Raw genomic sequence first — 13033 nt, 5'->3', positions numbered from 1 at the left:
CTCCCAATCATCATGCACTCTTCACTACCCATTTTTTTCACTACCATTTTTCTGTTTGTTGTACTCTCAGTAGAAAGGGCCCTTTTTCATGAGCAACACTCACAGGTGTTGCAGTAACATACAGATAAATATATAGATGGTATATATATGCTGTGACTTTCACACTGGAGCCCTCATCTTTGCATATAAGCCTACATTCTGTCGCAGCACAAACAAATAATGATATCTGAGGTGAGATTAACTAGTTTCCTACAAATAAGAAGTATCAAAAGAACTGTTAAAAAAGTAAGTGCACTCAACAAGTTATTACCCATAACTAAATTATAACCATTTTTATTAAGTTAAAAAAAAAACATTCCTAGGTATATAAACAGCAAATCAGATATATTTTTTAAATTGTAGACACTTTACTTTAATGCCTAAAGTCTGCCTCATTCCAAAATAATTTGCTCATAAATTTGAACACAGATGTAATTAATCATACATAATTGTAATGAATTTCCTCATTAGTCATGTCAAAAACTCGGCTTCTATTGTGCCTAATCTGTCATTGGAAGACCTCAAATACCATCAGCCAGCTTTCCTTTCTATGTCATAAATTTAGACAGACAAAATGAGGAGTCAGCGCTCATACTTGTGTCTGTGTAGATTTTGCTCTGTCCACAGACATAAAGCCACATAAATTTTCCAGTTGCTTAATCCTTTTAGACTAGGTAGGTTAACCTTTTTCTGTCAAAATGACAGAGTCAGAATTTTATCTAAAATCAACAAAAAATTCAATCGTGGCATTCTTTGATACTGAGAAGTGTTGAGAAATAAAGTTGATATCTAGTAAGGGAGTTGTTTACTTAAAAGCATCATCTCCTATGCAAAAAAAAAAAAAAAAAAAAAAAAAAAAAAAGGAAAAAAGGAAATAATAAAAAATGTGATACATTTAAGTACTAGTGGCAGTCTTTCATCCTTTTTTGTCTGCTTGATTGTCTGGTTTTCCTAAACAAACTTTTTTTTTGTTTTATACCACCACTAGTCACTCAGAGAGAAGCAAATTAAATCAGGAATACAGGCTTCCCAGGGAAGAGGTCAGCAAGCCTACCAGAGATGAAATACACATTTGGATAATGTTCTTAGAATTATGGTTTGAATTTTGGGTGCTCCCATGTGGAAACACGAGTTGGAATCTATGACCCTTGTGGGTACTTTCCAGCTCAGAATGTTGTATGATTCTATTATTTTATTATTAACACTAAAAACCATTTTATTTCAGCAGCATTGTACATATTTCCATGGTTCCCTTCTATCCAATGAACACAGGGATGGGAGGAGCAAGAATCTAATCAGTCACTGAGGCTAGGAATGAACATGACTGAAGCCTCTGAAGGTACACCAATTAGTGATAGTGCAGGATTCCTGTGGGGCGTAAAGGCAGTAGGGACAATTCTTATGGTTTCACTTCTATGTCCAAGATTGTTAATACACTTCACCACTTTGAACACGCTCTGACTACACAAATCTTCAAGGAAAGGGTGATACATATGTGCTATATATACATAGGCATTTACAGAATTCTATGTAGCTTGGAGAATATAAAGCGCCCCTAAAGAGCAGGCATTTTTGCTGGGCCTGAATAGCAAAAGAGTGAGAAGCTCCCTGATGCCTCTTCTCACTGCTCTTTCAAGGCAACATCTGAGAGTCAGTGGAATGAAAATCTGGGAACAAACATGAGGAAATGGTTTGTTAAATTAATAAAGTCTAAAAACAAGGAAAAGTGACTAATAACTTTTGTTAACTTTTGTTAACAATTAACAAAAGACATAAATGTAATTCAGTTCATTAAGTTTTAGCCTCCAGATTTGAAAAACAAAGGAAAACAAACAACAAGAAGAAGAAACAACAAAAAAAACCACATACACAGTCTCCTCTGAAAAAAGATTATAGTTTGTACTTACCACAGTGACGTTGAAAGCATAAAGAAGATCAAAGGGAAGCGCAGCAATTAAATCAATTATAAACCAGGTAGTCACGTAATGGATACAAATAGATCTTGCTTCAAATATAACTTGGCCAGATTTGCTGACATATGTTGTTCGGAAATTTAGAATAATATCTGCTTGACAAAGAAGGAACAGAGTCAGAGACAGTTATTTCTTTGCTCCTGGGGATAGTAATCTCCAATATTTATTGTTTTCTTTATGCATACCTAAGAAGCCCATACAATATTCTGGTAAGAGGTCCAAATACATAGAGCTAATACAATTGTTTCACAGATTTATTCTTTGCAAAAGAATATTTAAAACATTTAAATCTCACTGATTTCAAAGGAAGTTGCAATTAAAAAATACATTGCTCTTTAAATAGCACCGAGTACAGTACTTACAGTATCCAACTGTATTTTCATGAAAAATGAAGTTATATTTGTTGTGCATAGAACCTATTTTTTTTTTTTAAAGAAAATATTGAACTACTTTATTTAAAATGTGCAACTGAAACTTTCTTTTCGTGGTAGCTGTCCAGCACAGATGACAAATAATATCAAGAGTAAACAATTTTTGTTGAAATGCTGAATGTTGAAATTTTTGTTCGAATGCTGAATTCATTTGAAAGAATGTTTTTTTGGTTATGATCATGATTGTAAAAGAGATATGAATTGCTTCATGGTTTGTGCATTTTGCATGTTCTTATCTAATGTTGCAAGATGAGCGTCTCTCAATATAAGATATAGTTTTGAAGTCTTGCCAAAACATATTAACAATTAAAGAAAAGTTCAGCTTTTGACAACAAAGTCTCATTTATTTTCACATCCTACAAGATGAAGACTATAATCTGTCCTCAAGCTATGCACCCAGTTTCTACCAATATTAGTGTGAACTACTTTTAAAACTTTTACAATGTCAGAAAAGAGCGCAGCCAACCATTAAGGCTGGTGTTTTAAGCAAGATAATTAGCCAACTGCCTTGCAAAATCTAATATCTTGCCTTGAAGACCATGTAATAAAAGAAAGGATGTGATCCCAAGTGTCAGGAAGACATTCAGAGTGTAATTGTTTTTCTCACAATAATATAAAAGCTTCAAGGTGATGTTCTTGGCAGCCTGAAAACCAGTGGACTTTCTTTACTGTTGAATTCATGGGACATGTTTATCCGGCACGTAATAGGCTTGTCAGCTGTGTTATCTGTAATCCATGTAACCTATTACTAAGTGTTACAAGGAGGAAACTGCATTCTTTGTGCCCTCTGCCTCTGTTCATGGCGGCAGTGACAGCACTGACTTCTTTCTGTCTGCAGGATGATTCACAAGAAGGCATGTTTTCAGCTGCTTCTTCTACACATCACTCTTATATAGAGGTGGCAGCAGCTGCTGAGAGCTGGCTCCTCACCATGAACAAGGAACAAGGACTGTGCAGGTGACTGGGGAGTGTTTGTTGCACCAAGCAGATGTTTTCTATAGCCTCTGAGAAAGGGAAAACAGAAATGCCAAATAGAAAAACCTACAAGCCAAATCCAGTTTCTTGCCCACCAGTGGAGATGAAGGTATAGGAATAAAATGCATGCCTTGTAAACAGAAACAAAGACAGAATGAAAGTATTTCATAGGTGTAGGAGGTATTATTGTTCTCTTTGGATGTAGATATTTCCTTTCCTCACAGCTAATTTCTGTCTGCTGGTTAAAGCTGCACCAGTTCAGCACATTCCTGAAAAAGGTTCATGAAGTCCTAAACTCAAGCACATCTTAAATTTTGCCCCTTCAGAGATAAACATGACCAACAGTAACAGTACTAATATTGCTTTCTAAAAAAATTATTATTTTTAACTATAATCCAAATTTTGGCAGAACTAAGAAATATGTAGCAGTAGGGTTATTGTGTCTTGTACTCTTTGATCTCTAGGTTGTTTTGCAAGCCTAAAAAAAAACTTCCTGCTCTGTACATGAGAATGAATACCCAGTTTCTGATATACCATTTATTCTGCAATTGTCAATCAATGCAATGGCAAAAACCAATATGCATGAATTAACAGACTCTGCTCAGACAGCAAAATGGAAACAAAAAATGAGCATTATTATTTTTTTCCCTATTTTATTTAAAAAAACAAAGCTTTAAAAATAAAAAATACACTTGTATAGAAAATATACACTGAAAATGAACTAATAAAATATGCAGCTAAAATTAATTGAGCCACAATTTTTTCAATTAGGATTATTCAAAAACTAATTTTTCGTCCTTAAAGAAAGGATGTTTCTGACATGTATTTTGCAATTTTGTAAACAATCAAAAAAAAAAAAAAAAAAAAAAAAACCCAGTAGTTCCAGTTCTAAAATAATTTGGTAGTTTATGTATTGCTTTTATGCTTTTCAGTGTGGATGGAGAAATTATTTTTCAGCTGTATTTCATCCTGTCTTCCACATTCAGGTGTTTTCTTCCACTTTGGCAAAAAGATATGTATATATATATACTTGTATATATATATATAAAAGTATTTACAAGATATATACACAAACAACATATATCCATTTCTTTTTAAGGACAATTTTGTCTACAAAAAGAGATGCAATTTCTGAAAAATAAAATCTATTTGTACAGTGTAGTATGAAAAACAAGCATTGCAAGTAACTTTAAATTCAGATATATACTCACTTTTCTGCATGCCTAATAAAAAATCTTATATGTCTTTAAAAAATAATTGGCTAACATGGAGTTATAAATGTTATGCTAATGTGTGATAAATTATTTTGCAACATTTTATAATGTGGTGAAAAAACTCTTTTTATCTGAAGATCAGTTACTGTTTGGATCTTGAAAATATGACCTTACCATAAATTTACACTTTGAAATTGTAACATAATGTATGATACACACTTGGAAGTATTAAAAATTTTAGATATTGATATTCAGATCTATAAAGAAAAAAACATCCTGTAAGTTTTAGAAACAAAACTATAAATCTTCCACAAAACTGTAAGATACAAAGTAATTTAGCAAATGTACATTAAAGGTAGAATAGTTCAGTGACAGTCAAGATTACAAGTCTGAAATTGAAACTCCAGTATTATCTTCTGATACAACTTCAAGAAATTTGAGAAATGTCAACAATATAGCAATTTACCGGGATAATAATGCAAAGGGAGACACAAAAAAAAAACAAAAATAAAAGTGAACCCTAAAAATGTTACTCTAGAAATCATAAGCTTTCTTAACTGCAGGAAAATGGTAGAACAGATCATTCTGGCATATATTCTAAACATGTAGTAATAAAAATAAATGTTAAACTGATGCCATGAGTGAGTGAAAATGTGAATGATGTGAAATAAAAATGCTGTCTTTTGCTATAAAAATTATGTCTGCTGGATATAGCTATCAAACTAGCTGATTTCTGCAGAATAGTTTCTCATTGTTTTGTTAGTTTATTGGACATCAACATCTTTCAAAGTGTAGTGCAGAGTCTTAACACAAAATGACTTAGACACGAATATGAGACTATTTGGTTTCGTAGATTGAGTTCTTACATGCTAAAACTGGATTACATTTTAAGATACATTCTTGAAGCTACAAAAATATTTTGTAATTATCTTTATGGTATTAAAATGTGAAATTGGAATGATTTCATATGGTTCAAAATGAGCAAAAATGTCCATTCAGCTCCACATGGGTGCAGTATAGTCAGCTGCCTGCTGTTCACATTTACGCATCAGCATGGTAGCACCAACCACGTGCGTAACTAATTAATGTATACTTAGTTGTATATGGAAGAAAGAAATATAGGGATATTTTTTCACAAGTTAAAGTATTTCTCAGTAGTTTGAGTTACAGAGCTTTGAAAAAATAAGACAGAAATGTTACATTTTCTGGTAACTGGCAACATGAGCTCTATAAAAAAAAAAAAAAGTGAAACTTCTCATTCTCATTACTCAGAAACATACATTTTGTAGTTACCAGGGTTAAAAAATGGATTTGCTTAGTTATCGCACGTGAGTATTTTTGAGAAAACTAAAGCTTTAACAGAAAAGGAGATAAATGCTTGCTTTAAATTCCTGTACCAAAGGCTTATCAATGTACATATGCAATTCACTGTTCAAGACTGAAGAGATTAGAGTATTTTCTGTACAGCATTTCTGCCTTCTTTTCAAAGCAATTTAGGAAAGCAGTCCCACATAACTTTTACAGATACATAAAATCAAATAGAAAACGGCAAGTGCTTCTTTCTGCATTCAATTCATTAAATAAAAGTCCAGAGGGAAGTAGCTAAGTATGATCTGTCTTTTATTTCTTGACAGCTTTGCAAGCTGTACTTGGGTATGAAGAGTTTCTTTGGGCAACTTTATTGACAACCTAAGTGCTCTGTGAAAGGAGTAAACGAGGAAGCTGAAGAGGGGGAAGTGGATTGAAGAACTCTTAGGCTAAACTACTTCTAAAAGCACAAAAAATCTTTAACAGAAATTTAAAAATGAGCTTTTAGCCCAGAAGATTTTAGTTTTAGGAATGATATATTCCTCAGTCTTTTGGGAATTGCTCTTTAAGAAGTGGAACATCAACATTTTTTTTACTTCTTTATTGTTTTCTCATGATTAAAACTTTAAGCAACAAGGATAGTGAGCAAATTGAGACAACAAGGATTAAATATCAGCAAACTGCACAGTAGCCTACTCTGAAAATACCCATTTAATATTTCATATATATATAACATTTATTTAGGAATTTTATGATATTTATATAACATGTATATAACATTTATATTCAGTAAGTTATAGCTTACTGTGCACTAGCTTCCACCTACAGATGACATTAATCTATGAAAGTACAGTTTGAAATTCAATGTATCAATAATATAACACCTTGGAGATTCCAGACAGCTCCACAGCATCAGAACTATCAGTTTTCCTCAGTAATGTAAGTGTTGAAGTTTTGTTATGGATGCCCTGAGATGAGCTGAGCATAAATGAAGTGAATGTAATAACTTTGGAGATTAACTAGTTCAAAAATTTTCTATAAGATATATGTCAAAATATTATCTATACATATGCTGTAACAATCAACTTCATCCTGTGCAAGATTCATACTTAAAGCTGTATTTGATACGTTTGTTTCAGATTGGTATGAGAACTAGTCTCCCTTCTTGAAGCCAAAAGAGTAATGAACAAACCATTTATTAGTAAGCGTTATTACTGTATAAAAATATTTCTGAAGCAAAGTCATCTCACTGAATTTTTCCATTTACTTTAGGAAAACGTCACTTTAAATGATATTGCAAGATACGTGGATCATGTCATGTGCTCAGAAAAGCAGAACAAGAGACATGAATAATATCTCTGATATGAGCAAAACCATTAAAAAGTTACCTAAAACTAAAGCAAGAGCAACATCTAATAATAGCATAATTGGTTGACTCATTTCTTTACAACTTTTAAAATATTACCTTTACATTAAAATATTTGATATAAAGAGGGAAGGAAGGACAAAGCCTCTCTTTTTCTCATAAGGGCAAAAGCCAGGTTCTTATTTTAAGCTGAATAATTCAAAATTAATTACAATTACACAGCAAAAAAGAGACTTCACACAAATTGAAGATCAAGATAATGTCTAGCCTATGCTAGTCTCTATAAGAACAACCATTAATTCATACGTAAAACAAGATATCTTTTTATTCTACAGACTTCTGTCTTGTTTTAGCATAGATACACATATTTTGTTAAACAAAATCTACACTTTCGGCCAGTTCTAACCTGTGCTGCAGGCTTTGGCTCCTGCCCAAATTTGCTGCTGTGTGGACGAGTTGATGAGCATAGCAGGAACAAAATACTTCAGTCCAAAACGCAGGAAGTCAATATACAGTGACACTGTACAAAGGTGAACCTGTGCTGGCAGCACTCCACAGGGACAACTCAGAATTGCCAGTGTCAACAGGTTTCAAACACATCACCCCTCTATTTCCCTCGAATATTTAAATAGATATTTCTCAGCTATTTCAGCTCCAATTTCCATCATCATATTATGCAGAATCGCTTCATAGTAAGAAAAAATTAATGGCAAATCAGTGACCAATCACCTGTATAAAAGCTGTTCTTGCTCAGGCTCCTTAGCCAAATTTCTTACCTCCCAATCTTCTCAGTCTCCTGACTTATGCTTGCTGCTTTCTCTATTTAACCTCCATTGCTGCTCAGGTCTTGTGCCCAACAAAAGTTCTGCTCCTCACACCCACTGACCACATATGTCAGTTGATTCAGCTCCTTTTTTCTTTTCCAATCCTACTTCTGCTACCCTCTAGCCCAGAGACTGGTCAACTTCTTTGACCAACCCCATGCAATGTAAGTGAGAAGTCCTGTTGGGTACTAAGTCCATAACATGCATGCAGAGAAGATAACCACTGACTTGTAAATCTTACAAAACTTTTTGGTTTTGGCATGATCAACCTCGAACTTAAATCTTGACCCTGATTTATCTTCTGATTGGATCTCATGGTTAACTAGCCATGAGCCTACTGTTTCCGTTACTGGCAAAATGTGGGCACATATTCTTTTTTTTTTTTAAATCCTATAAAATGAAATGTGGTATCTCTAAAACTTGTGTGACATTACAGTGAAATACTGAAGAAAATCAGCTCCTACAAAAACAAAAAACAGGGCAGTTATTTTTTTTCTTCAAAAATTTTAATCTGCATAAAGGTGATATTCCTAATTTATTTTACTCAAATTAAACTCTCATACTGTATCCACAGGAGTAAACTTCAGAAGGATAGAGAAGAATCATCATACTGTCTTTCAAATTTGCTGTCATTGTGGCTGCATGTTTTCGTAATGCTTTCAAAATTTCTGAAGTTAATATAGTGATTTATCTAAAAATACTTATTCCTTTCCTTATTTGAGAATTCTAACGATTTTACTCTCCTTTTTGTGTTCATATTATTTTATGGACAGAATTTCCATTTCCCCTCATAAAAATCCATGTTCTGGCACCCCAGCAGTGCTCAGTTCACTCTAAAAGACAATGTATTTCATAGCTGGGTATAAATTTGCTGGGAACTTAGGGTGGATCAGTAGGTCTACTGAACTATTTTGTGACTCTTGAATTCAAGTTCAGTAGGAAATTACATTCTCTGCCAAACCATTCTCTTATACATTTCTGCCATGACAAAATTCATACACATACACACTTAGTCAGTAGTATGAAAGTACTAGTTTATACTTCTGCTCAAGGAAGAGAAGAAAGACTGTGTAAAAAGCCAGAGGTTCTACTTAATGTGTAATGCAGGTTGCAATCTTAGATGATATTGAAAAAGTGAAAATTGTAAAATAATATTCAAACTATAAGTCCTTAAGGTGTTTTTAAGAATTTTCCAATTTCAGAAGCAAAGTTCTAAAATATGTTTTGTATAATCTCAGTTTTTAATCCCTATTATAAAATTAAATTTAAAAAAAAAGAGGTAATCCAATGATAAAACTATTTGCAGGGCAGCTGAACCACTTTACCAATAAACAGGATTACATTACCTGAAACAGTTGGTTTTTATCTGCCAACATTCTATTTTTCTCCTTAGGTTTGATTTTTTTTTTTTTAAACAAAGCCTACTGGTATTAAACATATCATCAAGCTACAGCAAAATAGCAATTTAGGATTAGTCAGCTGATTCAGTAACTTCTCATGGCACTCTTTTTGATTACAGAAAATGCTAGGTAACATAATTTTTTCACCTCTCTTTTACTGTGTGCTAAATAAAGTTGAAAAATTCTGCTTTGCAACACTCACAACTGAGTTTGGAATAAGGTATATAACCAGTCAAGTTTCTCCTACGATTTTATTCATTATTGGACACTAATATGCTGATCACTGAACAGCGTATGAGGGATGGTGTGGTCTCTGCTCAATGGCAACACCCTGATTTATGTTCTCAGCCTTGCTCTAGTACAGCCTGACATATTGACAAAATATTCAGAGATTTTAATGGAGCAAGGTCTGTTTTCTGGCATGATGGCCCATAGCAGAACTAGTTTTCAAAACCTTTCTGTAGCTGAGACACCAATTTGCTCTTCCTTGTTATTTGTTCCTACAGTAGATGATAATGGGATACTGAAGACAGAACTGTTTTACTTGGGTAAATTATCCATTAACATCAAAATCTGAAAGCATTAGTGATTTGAATGGATATGGCAGAAAGAAAAGTCGTTCCTTCCAGAAGTACAATACAGTCAGTGTTAATGTGCTGGCATGGTGTGTTCAAGCCAATATCACAGTTACAAGTTGCTGTACCCACAACTGTAGCCATGCTGAGACACACAGAATGACAAGCATGCCAGAAAGTAAAATTGAGGTTTTACTGGCAATGCTATATGTACTGAGAGCCCAGGAACTCAAATCCCAGTATCATGAAGCAGACCAAAAGACCATAAGCTTAAAAAATAAAGAGTTGTTATGCTCCTTAATCCACTTCCTTGATTTTCATCCCTGTGATTTTATGTTTTCAGTATGGTCTCTTTACCCATGAGGATGTTCAACAGAGATTTTCTAATCTCCTGTAATCTCATTTCTAGAGTAGCTGATAATTCACAAAAGCTGTGTGTGTGTGGTGGGGAAGAGAGGTGGAATAGATAGTTAGGTTGTCTTACATTTTTTTCTATTCTGATTCTTAGAAATATGGTTAATTTTGTTGTTCAGGCCCCATAAATAACTACCTGTAAATGAAGGACCCACCTACCACCTATGTCAGCGAGAGAAAGAAACTTCAAAGTAAATATTATCATAAAGCTGGTAATCTCACTCATCAAATGAAACAAAAAGATAATTATTTTAAGTATTTGATTAAATATACTAATGTTAAAAAGGCTTTCTCTCCTCCTCTTTATGATTTTAAGATGCACGAATCCATCAGAGTTCTAATCACAGGATAGCAGCATCAAATTATACACGTACAAGAGAATGTTAAATATATATATTACATAGGGAATATATTTCATGCACATATTCCAAAGGGAAAGAGATCTAAGCGTGTGTTCAAACAATGCATCACACAATTTATCAAAACACTAGCACATACAGGAAACATCAAGTGAAAAATACTTTAAGCTGTAATTCAACTTAATAATTTTAACTTTTTTTGAAAAGCTTTAATTACATTCTATCTCCAGCACCTTCCCCAAAGACATCATATACTAGGTTTTAATTATTATTAATCTTCTGTTTATTCTTTAGAGGTCTTTAAGACAGGCAAACCTCTAGCCAGCTATATTCCTTTTTCATAAATAATTTAATTCAGATCAATACTACTACTGATAAGTACCCTAAATCAGATGAACACTTTCATACGTATTTTTATCATGCTTATGCATATACTGAATTGCATATTGGATAAGCCTAAAATATATATTTTTAGCCAGCATATTTATTCAAATTCTTCTGCATAAAGGCCTCTATCTTGTTCTTTCCCTTAAACTGATGTGCAGACAACATCTTTCCTTTTTATTGTCATGACTCTGCTTCCTTTGATAACATAGGTAAAAAGTAGGGCCTTCCAAATCCAAATAAGAGTTTAAGCAAGTTGCATGAGTAAAAAGAATATTATCCCACGTTCTGAGAAATCTGAATGAAATCTGAGAAGATAGACTCCTGCTGCTCAGTCCATGATTACAGAGCTGTTATGCCTCAAGCCATGATTACAGGGCTGTAAAGTAGCTGAAGACCCCACCTCAGGCATTTTCCCATTGACCAACTCAAATGGAAGTGTCATAGTTTTACTGAACACTTTTCATTAACTTTTTGAAGAGCTGCAGTGCAGCAATGCCCTGAAACTTATATTTAAAATTATGCATACTGTTAATCTTACCACTCTTAATACAGTTACTCTGGTTCTTAGACATTCATTCAATATTTTAATGGAAGGGACCACTGAGATATTACTATAAATATACAATTTTCTTTAAATTTAATGCAGAGATTTAAATGCAGTATGATCTTTTACTGAATGTTCCATAATCCTTTTCCACAATTAATTTGGGAAAAATCAAGGCATTAGTATAACTGGAGGAGAAAAATTATTACGTTATAGTGCAGTGTTGGCTTACAAATAATATTAGCTATTCAAATAAATATTTTCTCACATTTACAACATTTTTTTAAAAATTTATTTAGTTATAAGCACAGTTTGGTTTCCTGGATGATGGAGCTAACAGTCTAACCGGAAAATATCAAGTAAAACTGATAGAATAACTTACTTTCATTTTTCATACCCAACTATTTTATTGATCACAGAGATACTATGGATTTTGACTTACTAAAATTCTGTTTACTGCAAAGGATATAACAAAAAAAAGTTGCACTGAGCAATACACCATCTGTGTTGCTACAAATGAACACTAATGTACATAAATTAGATAGGCCCATATTAAATTCTCATACTCAGATTCTAACAGTCACATTCATAGCACAGACTTGTAATCTACACCTGTGTGTGTTTAAGAGTACAACTACTAGCAAAATATCTTAGCCTTGAGTCTATGATTTTAATAAACATAAAAAGACTCCCAGGTAGATCAAGTAGAATAATTTCATATTGAATTCTTTAAAATGTAACATGGAGTCATTTATGGCTCACTGGACTCATAAATATGGTCTTTGTGCACAGCACAAAAACTGATCCTCTGTGATCTGTGTTGCAGAACACAGATTTCTTACTGCAATACTGTTGTGTAATTCAATATGGATCAGTTGCGTTAACTTGGGAGTCAGCCAAGATGTAACAGGGAGCACAAAGAGGAAAACTGCACAATAAGTATAACAGCAAATCAATAAAAAGGAGAAAATACAAATGTTTATCCATATTGACATCTGATTGTTCCATCAGCAAAGTATCTGTGGGTTTTTCTGTCTATATTAAACAGAGAGATTAAATAAACTCTTCAAAATTTTCATAAGAAAATCTTCTATTAAACTAAAGACAATCGGAGTTGTTGCTTAATATTTAATATTTAACTTTCAGTCTTCAGTTTTCTTAGGGAAGATTGTAACATTGCTGTCACATTTTTTCAGGAAAAAAATAGAAAAAAGTAAAATAGGA

General features: G+C 33.1%; 1 protein-coding gene across 2 annotated transcripts in view; it reads right to left on the bottom strand.

The window, feature by feature from the left end:
- Positions 1 to 13033, bottom strand: part of KCNH8 (potassium voltage-gated channel subfamily H member 8) — a 98587-nt gene that overhangs the window by 57103 nt on the left and 28451 nt on the right. For both annotated transcript variants that reach the window (XM_048951474.1, XM_048951475.1), the window contains exon 5: positions 1947 to 2104. In XM_048951474.1, coding sequence (XP_048807431.1) covers positions 1947 to 2104 — 158 coding nt within the window. The remainder of the gene's footprint in view (positions 1 to 1946; positions 2105 to 13033) is intronic.

This window comes from Lagopus muta, chromosome 7 (genome assembly GCF_023343835.1).
Source record: "Lagopus muta isolate bLagMut1 chromosome 7, bLagMut1 primary, whole genome shotgun sequence".
NCBI lineage: Eukaryota > Metazoa > Chordata > Aves > Galliformes > Phasianidae > Lagopus > Lagopus muta.
This window is presented reverse-complemented; position numbering and strand designations above follow the sequence as displayed.